The 15,184-nt window shown below is 36.9% G+C and overlaps 2 protein-coding genes across 6 annotated transcripts in view; one reads left to right on the top strand and one right to left on the bottom strand.

Annotated features, from left to right (window-relative positions):
- The window catches only part of LOC127964942 (uncharacterized), a 171,511-nt gene that overhangs the window by 40,386 nt on the left and 115,941 nt on the right, over positions 1 to 15,184 (bottom strand). The window lies entirely within an intron of this gene.
- LOC127964893 (NACHT, LRR and PYD domains-containing protein 12-like) overlaps positions 1 to 15,184 on the top strand; it is a 97,135-nt gene that overhangs the window by 80,963 nt on the left and 988 nt on the right. The window contains exons 8-9 of the mRNA XM_052565378.1: positions 6,281 to 6,454; positions 14,392 to 14,570. Of these exons, the coding sequence (XP_052421338.1) occupies positions 6,281 to 6,454; positions 14,392 to 14,570 (353 nt within the window). The remainder of the gene's footprint in view (positions 1 to 6,280; positions 6,455 to 14,391; positions 14,571 to 15,184) is intronic.

The following is a 15,184-nucleotide window of genomic DNA, read 5'->3' as shown; positions in this document are numbered from 1 at the left end:
TCCCACCCACAGCTGGTGCCGGTGTTCTGTCGATTTGTCCTACGCTGTCAGATTTCCCTACCTCCAACCAAAACAGTGGGTAGTACAATTCCACAATGAAAATTCTACTGTAAAGTTATGGTTTATTAACGTCTACACCTACCACAACCCTAATCATACCCTTACAGTACTGCAAATACAGTAATTATGTGTTATATTCGCGGTTGTAGCTAAAAGGGATACAGTTACAGGAAACCAACAATAAATATTATTTTCTACCAATTAGATTGCGTTTTTATTAAAGTCTACACCTACCCAAGCCCTAAACCTACCCTTACAGTAATGCAGATACATTAAATATCGTTGTTTAGCATGAGACAAAGGACGCGATATTGATGTGCGCGTGCGCAGTAAACCCCGGGTAGGAAAATCTGACGGGATAGGATAAAATGTCAGGACACCGGAACTAAAAATTCAATGCAATTTCTGCATTGACATTTGGGGTATAAGCCATTAAAACGTAACCATACATGGTAGACTTAAAACCAGCTACGGCTGTACTAAGCGACAGTATATGCTCATATAAACGTAAAAAGATCATGGGGCACTAACCTTGTTGTGATCTAAATGCCTTTTATTTGCGATGTCTTGGCTAAGTACTTCATTACCCACAATCCTGAACAATCCCACAGTGATGCATCTGATTGGTGGAGCTCGTATAACCGTCTGGTTAAACCCCTCGAAGGTCCGTGAAGACTGAAGATCATTAATAAAAAAATAAAATAAAATAAAAACCTGTATTGCGTTTTTGCACGGTAGACTTATCAGAGCAATCATGATCTCCTTGGCTGCCATTGAGAGTTTTGCAGGGAGGTTGGTAACTTTAGTTAGCATTATCGTCCACTTTAGCTAGGCTACTGTAGCCTCCATATGAAATGAGTCATATCAAGCATTTTATAATGCCACTGTCAAAACAATATTTAGCCTAGACATACCTTTTTGTGCATTTACTGAACATTTGTGTAATGACAACGACATGTGTTGACAACTGAGCAGTGATTGCAGTCAGATACAAAGCACTGCACCATTGCTGACGTTATCGTTAACCACTTTCACACACGCACACAATATAAAATACACGATGATAAAATAAAAATCAATACACAATACATATATAAAACACTATTTATTTACACGATTAATACTGAAAGAACTGCTATTACTGCACATTCACTATATAAAATAAAATTCACTGGAGGAAAAAGTTCGCGCGAGCGGCCGTCATCAGATTTGGATGTCGCTCAAAAGGCTTGTTGCCTCGTTCGCAGTTGTGGCTTCAGTCGAATTCAATGGGGGGCGGTGATTTATGGGATGAGTAGTTCCTGCGCTCGAAATGAAAATATGTACACAGTCTTGTACCTTTGACTTTTTTTGGATTTTGTCTTAATTTTTTCACTTGAAATGATATGTTATATGCAGCCGTGGCTGGTTATCCTCACACATGCTCTAAAACTCTTTAGATACAGATTTTTCCGAAAGTGAATGGGAGAAATGAATGGGAAATTTACTTCCGGCACCAGAGCTCTCTCTGGCTGTGGGTGGGACTGTGAAGCTCTATATCAACTTTGTAACTCATTACCCTCCGAACACTGGACATAGCAGACGTATGTACCGAATACAAGAAGCTATCAATCAAGAAGGTATCAGGATTATGAGTTATTTTTCATTTTTAGTTTTTGAATAATCACTTAGATTAATCATTCATTTTGACAGCACTATAATGTTTATTGTAAATAGTCAACCACACAAGAGTAATTGTTTCTTAGCCTGCACCAATGTTCTTGTCCATTGTCCTCACAGATTCCTGCAGCTAAGCTTGGATGTACATTTACATTCCATTAAAGGTTATTGATGACATGCCTCTGAAGTTTGACTTTTTGCACCATAACAATACTTATTGGCATCTAGTCATCATATCTCTAGCTCTTTAATGTATTTGCATTGTACTAAAATGAGTTCATTTTCAATGGGCATATATGTGGCTGAAACAGGTAGCCTAGTGCATCCCAAATTTTTCAACATGAACATTTTAATATAACATTATAGTCATTATGGCCTTTAGTAAAATGTTTTTTTGAGGAGGTGGGGTAGTGCACAATAGGCCCTTGTGGCATGACCCAAGCTTTTGTTCTTAATGGCATTTTTTTCCTTACATTACTTTTACTTTTATACTTTAAGTAGTTTTTTAAACCAGTACTTTTACACTTTTACTTGAGTAAAAAGCTTGAGTTGATACTTCAACTTCTACAAAAGTCTTTTTAAACCCTAGTATCTATACTTCTACTTGAGTAATGAATGCCAATACTTTTGACACCACTGCTATATGGTCACGCAGGTTTGCGCATTAAACCCATGGCCCCGAAAAAATAGCTTCTCTAAATATAAATGATCAGAAAAAAATCGCTTCAACACGTCGAGTTGTTTTTGATTCGGTGTATCAAACGAGTGGATTGAACTCACTCATTAAGACAGTGACTATCTGCCACCTGGTGTCTGTTTTAGATTCATATTAAACGTAGGCTATCACTTCATTGATTCCATCATGTCATATGTATGTCTTCAAAATGTAGGCCTAAGACACTTCACAATATTTGTGTGCACTTGTAGGCTAATTGCTGTGTAAATGCATTAATATCTCTTCTGTATTGATGGCTCTGAAGATCTGGTTGGATTTTAGTGGTAGCCTAACTGCCCTATAGGCTACAGTCTTATCCTCTAACTGAATTCATCGATGTGGATTAACGTGATGTACATACATTTAATAAGGCTGTTGCTGTCAGTATTGTTTTTGGAAATTAGGCTACATTCAAATGCAATGGTCTCGTTTCAAAAGCATTGGTCAATATGCTTGCGTCGACTTCACTGTAGCCTATGTGCCCTGCTTCCTTTCCGTGAGTTTTGACCGATAAATGGAAAATATCAAGCGCTTCAGTTTCAGAGTCTCTGTTTCATGTTTGTTAGCACAGGACATTTTACAAATCCAGACCAAACGATGTTCTATGGCCATGACCGGAATAAAGACGAGCATATCCATGTCACACAGTAAGATTTTAACCATATACCTCGCAGTCACAGACCGTATCAACGTCAGGGATCCTTATTGTATTTCGCCACAGGGTGTCACTGTGGCCTCAACCCTTCGCCTTCGCTTACTCTGAGCTCGATTGCTATGTCTGAGGTAAACCACGCCCTCCTCATTACCCTACGCAGGAAGAAATGTAGGAATAAGTAAATGTAGAAATAAATAAATGTAAAAATAAATAAATGTAGAAATGTAGAAATGAATAAATGTAGAAATAATTAAAAGAAGAAATAAATAAATATGGGAAAAAATAAATATATACATAAATAAGGAAATAAATTTATAAATTACTTATTTTCGTTTTTTTTGCTTTTCCATGTATATTTATTTATATATATATATATATATATATATATATATATATATATATATATATTTTTTTTTTCTTTTTTACATTTATTTGTATATTTATGTATTTATTTATTTTTTCTTTTGGCAGACGTGGCATTCCATAAAGGTGCGCTCTGCGCTGTGTCATGCAATGAATGAGAGGAACCATGCTCTCAAGAACTACCAACTGTGTCACATAGATACCTGATTGGGCAGATAGATGCTCAACTGATCAAAAAAATAGGCTCATGTATTTTACTGTGGCACAGTAATATAGTAATAATCTACTACTTTTCTCGTTTTTTTCCCCCTGATCATTTGGAATGAGAATAAAAAGACAAAAAACAACAACAACAGCAAACAAAAAAAACTTGCAAATAAGTTCAAACATCCTTTCAATATCTATTATTTCCTGAATATTACTGATGAACTGATCAAAAAGTAAGCTACTGTTCACATGTGTTTTACTACTATATAGTGTAGTGATATAGTAATAATTTAGTACTTTCTCCTGTTTTATTGTTGGCTTCCTCTGTTCTGATCATTTGGAATGAGGATAAAAAAGACATATACACACACAAAAACATGCAAATATGTTCAAACATCAATTCAATATCTAATATTTCCTGAATATTATGAAATTCGAGATAGCCGCCCATGGTGACGTCATAATATGCAAATTAGATTAGTATATTTACACCCCACGTAAACTTTCGATCATGCCAAACATTTTTCTATTTGACAGTAGATCTCTATCTTTAAGCCCTTTCAAGTCACAAGCTTTTGAAATCTTGATGCCAAAATACAACATTTTTTTCCAAAAAAACCCTGGCGCCTTAAGGGTTAACGTTTCTGTGTTTGTATTGCCCCGTTGAGAACTGTGGACTCTGTTTCTTCTCGCGAGAGTTCGCTCGTGATGCGGGAATCCCTGTGACGTCAATGTGCTCACTTTAGGATTTAGCGATCGATCGCCTGATCATTATTACCTGCTGTATTTACCTGTGACTTTGAGTTGCTTCCTCGTGGAAATAACCTGACGCCATTGGATTCTTTTACTGAGGACTTCGTCACAGGACAGCGCTGTTCTCAACCTGCTCCCGGACTCCAAATATTATTGCACCTGTGAGACCGAACACACACACACACACACACACACACACACAGAGAGACCCTCCATGAGAACGAGTGTAAGCAAGTTCACGAAAGGTTGGTATCTGGTGATCACCTTTACACAATCACACATTAAAAAGTGGTATAAAAATATTTTTAATTCTGAATATAATTTTGTCAGTGTGTTAATGTCGACCCGAGAAGCCCCATTGGACTTCCAAGGACATTACTCACTCACAGGCACGTGCACAGGTAGGGCTCAACCTGTGCAGAGCACATGCCCTTTTTGCCCTTACACTCCGAAGTGCCCTTTTTTTGGTGGTGTTTTTAAAAAAATTTTTATCAATGCTATTGGTCACCCTTTACTTCTGTCTGTCTGTTTTACAAATATTTAGCAAATGAAAGTTCTTAAAACGAGCTTGTGTAAATCTTATTGGATCCTCAAGCTGTCAGTAAGCTGATAACTCCGCCCCCTCTATATTCATTGAATCAACTGAAGTTCCACAGCAGCAGCTGCACAGTAGACAACAGCTGAGCTGAACAAAGTTTTGCGAAGGGTAAATAAATATCTTGTTGTTTAGATAAGTACTACTAAACACTATGTCTATAAAGGCTCATATTTTATTTATTTGATGTCTGACTGACTGACTGAGACGTGGGGTGTCGCCTGAGAGAGGGGGCTAGCATTTGCCATCTAGTCATAGCCAATACATAGCCAACACTTAAATGGCCTGTGCATACAGTAGCATTTAATCATTTATAAAATGCGATTTTGGCCAAATGCATTTTACCACAGGAAAAACTGAGCGCTCCGTCTATATAGCTACAAAAACTAGTTTGTAACCTAGATGAAAATGTAATGTGATGCCCGCAGCGGCAGGCGCCATCGCCGTTTTAATGACGGACAGAAAAAAATTCACATTTGCACACATTCGCTGGTCAAAAACTATATATTGATAAGTAATACAACAACATATAATTTGTTTTTACCATCGGAAAATCATAACAGATGCGCCCCCGCGCTGTTTCGTGCTGGAACTTACACAAAGCGACGAGTGATCCTCGTCACCTAACATATATTTCTAAGAAATTTCTTCTTTGATTTATGATTGCTGATACACTTAATTTATTAACATTTAAGCTAATCGTGTTTTGGTATACTCTCCGTTTGTCCTCACATGTATAAAATGTAGTAAAACATGGTAGGCGGATGTTGGATATGTTATAGTAACGGTATGGCTATAGTTTCTTATAATCTGGAATTGAGTTGGACATAATTAAATTATATTTCAAAAAAGTTTGTCAAAAATACATGACTCATTGCTCACCTTCAAAAAATTCATTTTAAATAAGTAAATTTTTTAATAATTTTAAAAGTGCTTGTTTTACTTTTGTTATTATTTTTCTTCATTATAATTGTACTTTCTTTTATGTAAAGCACTTTGAATTACTATTGTGTACGAAATGTGCTATATATATAAACCTGCCTTGCCTAATGTTTCCAATCACATGCCTGTATTTGGTTAAAAATCCTGACAGTAAAAATAAATAATTTTTATTTTTGAATGATGCTTTAAATTATTTATGATCATGTTTTTTTTTATGTTTTAAATCTCAGTCCAGTGATTCATCACACATTGATTTGTTCTTTCTCTTTACTAATGGATTCACAGCTAAACTGATCTGAGAGAGTGAAGAGTGTGTCATTGTTCTCTACAGGTTGAGAGATTGTGACGTCACAGATGAAGGTTGTTCTGCTCTGACTTCAGCTCTGAGATCAAACCCCTCACACCTGAGACAACTGGATCTGTCTGGGAATAAAATAAGAGATTCAGGAGTGAAGCGTCTCTGTGCTGGACTGGAGGATCCTCACTGTAAACTGGAGAAACTGTGGTAAGATTATAAATCCAGTCCATCTGACCCACGAGTTCCCCCATGAATGTTTTTCTGGGTGACAGGGCCTTTAATTGAAGTAAATAATAATAGATATTACTGAATTCATCGCACATATAACAAACTTAATAATGTATTTGGGTCACATCGAAATGAACTTGACAGTAAAGCATTGATTTTGAGCTAGAATGCAGGAAATCTATTGATAAATAAATTCTGTCATCATTTCCTCACCCTCATGTCGATCCAAACCTGTGTGACTTAGTTTCTTCTGTATAACAGATATTTTGTAGAACGTGACCAAACCATTTTGATTACCCTTGATTTCTGCATGGACCAACATTTATTGAATTCCTGAAATTATCTTCTTTTATGTTCCACAGAAGAAAGAAATTCATACAGGTTTGAAATGACACGATTTTGAGAAAATTACAATTTTTATTTTTGGATGAACTGTCCTTTAAGAACTTATTTACTGGTAATATTTAAGCAGGCTAATAATGGTAACATTTACAGTATTGTTCAAAATAATAGCAGTACAATGTGACTAACCAGAATAATCAAGGTTTTTCGTATATTTTTTTATTGCTACGTGGCAAACAAGTTACCAGTAGTTTCAGTAGATTCTCAGAAAACAAATGAGACCCAGCATTCATGATATGCACGCTCTTAAGGCTGTGCAATTGGACAATTAGTTGAATTAGTTGAAAGGGGTGTGTTCAAAAAAATAGCAGTGTGGCATTCAATCACTGAGGTCATCAATTTTGTGAAGAAACAGGTGTGAATCAGGTGGCCCCTATTTAAGGATGAAGCCAACACTTGTTGAACATGCATTTGAAAGCTGAGGAAAATGGGTCGTTCAAGACATTGTTCAGAAGAACAGCATACTTTGATTAAAAAGTTGATTAGAGAGGGGAAAACCTATAAAGAGGTGCAAAAAATGATAGGCTGTTCAGCTAAAATGATCTCCAATGCCTTAAAATGGAGAGAAAAACCAGAGAGACGTGGAAGAAAACGGAAGACAACCATCAAAATGGATAGAAGAATAACCAGAATGGCAAAGGCTCAGCCAATGATCACCTCCAGGATGAACAAAGACAGTCTGGAGTTACCTGTAAGTACTGTGACAGTTAGAAGACGTCTGTGTGAAGCTAATCTATTTTCAAGAATCCCCCGCAAAGTCCCTCTGTTAAAAAAAAGGCATGTGCAGAAGAGGTTACAATTTGCCAAAGAACACATCAACTGGCCTAAAGAGAAATGGAGGAACATTTTGTGGACTGATGAGAGTAAAATTGTTCTTTTTGGGTCCAAGGGCCACAGGCAGTTTGTGAGACGACCCCCAAACTCTGAATTCAAGCCACAGTACACAGTGAAGACAGTGAAGCATGGAGGTGCAAGCATCATGATATGGGCATGTTTCTCCTACTATGGTGTTGGGCCTATTTATCGCATACCAGGGATCATGGATCAGTTTGCATATGTTAAAATACTTGAAGAGGTCATGTTGCCCTATGCTGAAGAGGACATGCCCTTGAAATGGTTGTTTCAACAAGACAATGACCCAAAACACACTAGTAAACGGGCAAAGTCTTGGTTCCAAACCAACAAAATTAATGTTATGGAGTGGCCAGCCCAATCTCCAGACCTTAATCCAATTGAGAACTTGTGGGGTGATATCAAAAATGCTGTTTCTGAAGCAAAACCAAGAAATGTGAATGAATTGTGGAATGTTGTTAAAGAATCATGGAGTGGAATAACAGCTGAGAGGTGCCACAAGTTGGTTGACTCCATGCCACACAGATGTCAAGCAGTTTTAAAAAACTGTGGTCATACAACTAAATATTAGTTTAGTGATTCACAGGATTGCTAAATCCCAGAAAAAAAAAAATGTTTGTACAAAATAGTTTTGAGTTTGTACAGTCAAAGGTAGACACTGCTATTTTTTTGAACACACCCCTTTCAACTAATTGCCCAATTGCACAGCCTTAAGAGCGTGCATATCATGAATGCTGGGTCTTGTTTGTTTTCTGACAATCTACTGAACCTACTGGTAACTTGTTTGCCACGTAGCAATAAAAAATATACTAAAAACCTTGATTATTCTGGTTAGTCACATTGTACTGCTATTATTTTGAACAATACTGTATAATAAATACATCTCTATTGTACAGTGTTAGTAACTGCAAGTTAAATTACTATGATGATGAATTTACAAGTCTATGTTTTGTCATTTTCCATTTGACCTCGTCATGAAGTTTAGATTGTGGTGTGTGTTTTCAGCCAGCATCACTACAGAAGCTTTAATGTTCTCATATCACACGACTGTAAAACACAATTCTGTCACATCTGAATGGATCAAGACACTTGTGTTGTTGATCACTTTACTCCTGATGACCAGTACATCCCGTCTGTGGGTTACAAGTCAGACTCTCTGACCATTAGACCACGACTGCCCCATATACAAAGCTGCCAACTCTCACACATTCAGGGTGAGACGCAAGCGATTGACCCAATTCTCACGCTCTCACACCCCCATATTCTCACGCAGACTCGTGCAGCAGTGAGGGGAAAAATCGTGCCTCATGATCTCGCAAAGCAACGCGCAGAGAGACCAGACAGACAGTATAGTGAGTTTTTTGTGACAATAGTGAGGGAAATACACAATTTATTCCCATAAACTGAAGTCAGCCGTTCTCCCTCCCATCCACGGACCACCATTGTATAAACTCTGGCCAGCCCTAGGATGGTTTGCAGTGGGCACTATTAATTTAAATGCAGAATGTATATTCACAATAGTTTAAGTGGAAAAAAAAGCCACCAAGAAAGATTGCAGATATTTGCTCCACCAGAGTAGCTGCCCTTTTCCCCCGTCCAATCAAAACACAGAGTGTGCGCATACATCACATGATTCAAGATATGGGGCAGAAAATGTATAGATCTATATAATTTATATAAGTTCAAATGGTTACTATCGCATGAAGAGTGAAATTTTTCTCCAAAAGTCAGCATATAATTACAGTTTTGATATTGATTTTATACAACAGTTCAATAAACAAGAAGTTAATATCAAGAGACTTGTGTTTTAGACAACATGTTCCCTGTTTTTGCTCTATTTCTAAAACAAAAATCATTCCAAACACAGCACTGTTTTGCGTCTCTGAGCAACATGAAAGTGATTCGTTCCTGAATGAATCAACAGTTTAAATGATTCGGTTCAATCACAATGACTCACTTATTAACAGTGACTCGCTGCCAGCTACTGGCGGTTTTAATTTCACATTTAAGGTACCTTTTCATTTTTTTTAACTATTTTAAACATCAGTTTTCAATGTTTTATGTTTAAAATATCAAAACATTATTTATTCATTTGTAACTGCAGGTTAAAGTACTCAATGTCACTCAGAGCTGCATTAAACAGTGTGTAAAAACATCTAAATGGCTCTTCAGATGCAGCTTCAGTTTTCTCTGCGTTGCAAAGATCAATTTTGTTGATACTGATTGCATTTGCTTGGTAACAGCCCAAATGCAATTATTTGTCCTAAAAGATGGTGATCACTTTAAAAAAAAATGGCATAAATGTAAAAATAAAACCTTTAGGAGTCAGCTGTCCGCACAATTAGAAATAAGATCTCAGCACAATAACACACTCAGCAAAATATTGTGTAATTATTGTTATCGATAAAATCCCAGAAATCACAGAGATTTCATATTGTCAATATTGTAAACCCTTTATTTATTTACTGTGGCCTCATCTGGCCACCCCATTATAGTTTCTGGGGTGCCACTGCTCCCATCTGCACCGTGTGAATGGTGAACGCAGGCAGGTCAGTGAGTTACAGGGTGCTCCGTGTCTCCGTCCAGTTTAGGCTAGTAACTAATAGACCTATGCTGTTATATAGTTTATATAGAATTAAGTTAGCATTAGCAGAGTTGCTAAATACTTTGACAGTGTAGAGATGAAAGAACCTGAGATACTTTGATCTCCTGAGAAACAGACAATACAAACATACACGAGCATCTTCGAGACACCCCATGGACTGGAGGAGCAGGAGACCTCCTCCCCTTCTGGCCATTTGTTTCATTATAAATCCCATCACCCATTCTTCCTTCTACTCAGTCTGCTCAAAATGATTACATGAAAATGTCAATGTCTGGTATCATTTGAAATGTCTCCGTGCAACTGGTACAATGGTCTCAATCTTAAAAAAGTAGATTAGAAGATAATACAGATCTGAAGAGTCAAGAGATATCTTGATTACTGTAATGGGAGTGTCCTTTCCTAGGGTCCTCCATGTAAATTACCCCCTGTTCCCATTGAGGTGTAAAACCACCCAGGCTTGGGACCTGAGTTAATGCAAATTCCAATTGTTAGTTCCTGTCTCCATCTCGGGGGATGTTTGTCTTGGTCTGAGGTATTTAAAGGATTGCAGCAAAAGGATCAGTGCGATTCTGTAGCCAGAAAGCCCGTAGTGTGTTGTGTGTCTCTTCACTTCATACTATGTATTTACTAAGGTCAGGTATGCTTATTTTACTTTAAGATTAATCTTTGAGAATTTGATGTTTTATAATGCTATGATTTGATATGCTTCAATTGGATATGTAATTGGCAGAACACATATTTACTTGACTGATAATAAATTGTTACATTTGATTTTATTCTGTCTGTGATTATTGACTCTAGTAGATTACGTTGTATCCTTGTATGGAAGCATATGGGTAGCATTATTCAATTTGGGATGTAATATGCAAAATGACAATGCAATATGTAAAATGGCAATGCATTTCTGTATTTACATTTACATTTTCCAATACATTTGAGCAATGTTTGGTGCAAAATGAAAATGAAAATGAAATTACATAAGGTTAATTTGCCATTTCATACACCAGTTTTAACATGTAAAATGAATATTAATTTTAACGCTTTATAAGTTGCAAAATTAAAATGAAAATGTATTACAGAAATGATTAGATATGTCTAACATGTTCAAGCAAAAACTGTGGCAAAATAATCATTTAAATGCTATTTTTCTTAAATGCATTAACACTCACAGTCAAGACACTTACGATTGCATTTTCATTCAATGACACGCAATGAATGTAGCAAAATTCAAAGTGCACATTGAAAATGCTTTCCGAGCCGATCACGTGTCCGCCCCCTCCCGCCCTGTCAATCACTGCGTGAACAAGGCGGGGCTTACAGAAGGTCAAGAGACTCAAGTGAGAGAAAATGGACAAGACAGATGGTCCGTGTACGTTTTGATCATTTCAGTTTATGGCTTCAATATTTCATTCGCACTTGTGGGCGGAGCTGAAACGTTGCTTTCATCTGATTGGTCGAATCGCTCCGCTTTCAGCTCTGTCTTTTTATTCTTTCAGGCAGAATATGAGTCAGTGCGAGTGAAGCACTGTAATGTCTGAAACCACCGCTCACTGTTAATTAGCGTAATATTTGAATCAGATGTAGCTGGGCACATAACTTGTGCTGCTGAGACCTGCAAGAGACCCCGTTAAATTATTGTATGAATATTGTCCCACGCAAATAGTTCTGTCTCCTTGGATGTCAGTGAAGTGGAAATAAATATAGTTAAATTTATGAAATAAAATTAAATAGGATTTTTTGGGAAGGTAAGTCTGGCCAGTTATACAAGCAACACGAGTCAGATGAGTCTGAAGATCTGAGCTGAATTGGGTGAAACATTTAAGTTCTAGTCTGTGTCAATTACTCTCATAATAAATAATAATAATAATGTTAACTGTATTTTTCGGTATAAGTTGCATCAGTCCAAAAATACGTCATGACGAGGAAAAAAAACATATATAAGTCGCATTTATTCAGGAGCAAGAGAAAACATTACCGTCTACAGCCGCGAGAGGGCGCTCTGAGGTAGGCTACAGGAGCACTGAGCAGCATAGAGCTAATTTTACTATTTTTATTTAGATATTTAACTATATTAATTTTTACAATTACTTATTAATGTCACACACACACATACCTAGTGCCTTATGACTTAAAAGTTGAGAGTGGTAAATGTTACAGACATGGAACTGTTCAGTCTATTATTGATTTTTATTTCCACTTCACTTTTATCCAAAGAGAGAGAACTATTTGCACTGTATTTATCAGTGGGACAATATTCATACAATACTACAACCTAGAAATAATTTGCAGGTCTCGACAGCACGAATTATGTGCCCAGCTACATCTGATTCAAACATTATGCTAATTAACAGTGAGCGGTGGTTTCAGACATTACAGTGCTTCACTCGCACTGACTCGTATTCTGCCTGAAAGAATAAAAAGACCGAGCTGAAGGCGGAGCTATTCGACCAATCAGCAGCGTTTCAGCTCCGCCCACAAGTGTGAATGAAATATTGAAGCCATAAACTGAAATGATCAAAACATACACGGACCATCTGTCTTGTCCATGTTCTCTCACTTGAATCCTCTTCTTGAGATTTGAGTCTCTTGACCTTCTGTAAGCCCCGCCTTGTTCACGCAGTGATTGACAGGGCGGGAGGGGGCGGACACGTGATCGGCTCGGAATGCATTTTCCATGTGCACTTTGAATTTTGCTACATTCATTGCGGGACATTGAATGAAAATGCAATCGTAAGTGTCTTGACTGTGAGTGTTAATGCATTTAAGAAAAATAGCATTTAAATGATCTTTTTGCAACAGTTTTTGCTTAAACATGTTAGACATATCTAATCATTTCTGTAATACATTTTAATTTTAATTTTGCAACTTATAAAGCGTTAAAATTAATATTCATTTTACATATTAAAACTGGTGTAGGAAACGCCAAATTAAAATTATGTAATTTAATTTTCATTTTAATTTTGCACCAAACATTGCACAAATGTATTGGAAAATGTAAATGTAAATACAGAAATGCATTGCCATTTTACATATTGCATTGTCATTTTGCATATTACATCCCAAATTGAATAATGCTACCCATATGCTTCCATAGTATCCTTGTTAGCAACATGAGCACCTGAATGAACAAGTTAATATAAGAGTAGGAGTTAACTAGAATAATCAAATGTCAGAAGAATACTAATTAAAAAGGCATTCAACCAATTTGCATTTCAACCTAAATTCGAGGTCATACTAAAATGGAGTCAGATTAAATAAATAATGGAGTTAGATTTGAGTTTAACCTAAACTGAATTAACTCTACGCGCTGAAAGACCGAACACGCAGGAAACCTTCATCCAGCACCGGATACCTTCCTTGGGCCGAGTGCCTGGACCTTACAACAGTCAATATATACTTAATACACTTCTGCTAATGCAAGGATTTTTTGTTTGTATTTTTCTCCACACCAAGCCACGCCCATCTATAAGCCCCTCCCCATATCAAAACCCTGCCCCCAAAATCACACTCTAAGCTGAACTCAAAAGTTGGCAGCCCTGCCATATAGATGATTGATAGATTAGAAATATTAGACAGAATGGAAGGTTAAATGAGTTTGAATGGTCTAGAAATAGAACATAGAATGGCAGTTAAATGGAGTCTAAAGACCTTCAGTTTGTTTACATTTGAATTTTGACAGTTGGAGTTTGAATAGTCTTGGCTCATCTGAACATTTCCTCAATGTAAGTCTGTGGGATTTTGATGATTTTTAATCTTCATTTTTAGGTAAACTGTAAATCGTAATTCGAGGAGCAAGTGAGTGTTTCTCCAGACAGATCTGTGCTTATATCACTATGAAACAATATCTCACATTCAGCTCTGTGTGTCTGTTCAGTCCTGAAGCACATGACAGTTTCAAACAGCAGCATTGAGCATCAACATGCAGAAATCTCATTCTATCAGCAGCAGTTTGTGGCAATGCCTGTCAATATATCTCCTCTCCTGCTCTGAGACCAGAGTCAATAACAAACTACACACACTTCAACTACAATTAACACTGTGTCATTGTTCTCTACAGGTTGAGTGATTGTGGCGTCACAGATGAAGGTTGTTCTGCTCTGACTTCAGCTCTGAGATCAAACCCCTCACACCTGAGAGAACTGGGTCTGTCTTGGAATAAACTACGACAATCAGAAGTGAAGTTACTCTCTGATCTGAAAGATGATCCACGTTATAAACTGGAGAGATTATACTACTGTGAGTATATTATTATTTAAATCTTTTAAAATGGCCAAAGTTTAGTAACAGACATATTTGGAGAATATAAGATAATAATTCAGCTTTAGTTTCTGTTCTTTAAACTGTTTAATTCTGTGATGATCTATGAATATATGAATATGTTCATCTCCTCCAGTGTCTCTGTGTGTAAATGATAAAGAGAGAGTTGTTGATCATTCACTCTTATTAATCTATGATCAGTTGTTCATCAGATCAGAGTATGTGAGCGGAGTGGAGCGTCAACAATTTCTCCTCCGCGCTCCGATCATTTAATTATCACTCCGCTCCGCTCCACTCCACACTCACTGATATCAGAAACACCGCTCCACCTTCACTCCACGTCTAAAGTATTTCAGTATCTGTGAAATTACACACTTCAACTTCTGTTCATAACCTATATTAAACAGATCTGCAAACTTGTTTCCTACCACATGACAAATAACATATGTCAGCATTAAAAGGTATTAATTGTTTTTTTGTGGTGCAAATTTAGTTTATGATGAAAGGTTTTCTCCAGTTATTTTACTACAGATCGATGCATTTCTTCTACAGATTTCTGCTCATTCAAAATCAGAGACAGATGAAGTAGCTCT

Source organism: Carassius gibelio, chromosome B9 (genome assembly GCF_023724105.1).
Source record: "Carassius gibelio isolate Cgi1373 ecotype wild population from Czech Republic chromosome B9, carGib1.2-hapl.c, whole genome shotgun sequence".
Lineage (NCBI taxonomy): Eukaryota > Metazoa > Chordata > Actinopteri > Cypriniformes > Cyprinidae > Carassius > Carassius gibelio.
This window is presented reverse-complemented; position numbering and strand designations above follow the sequence as displayed.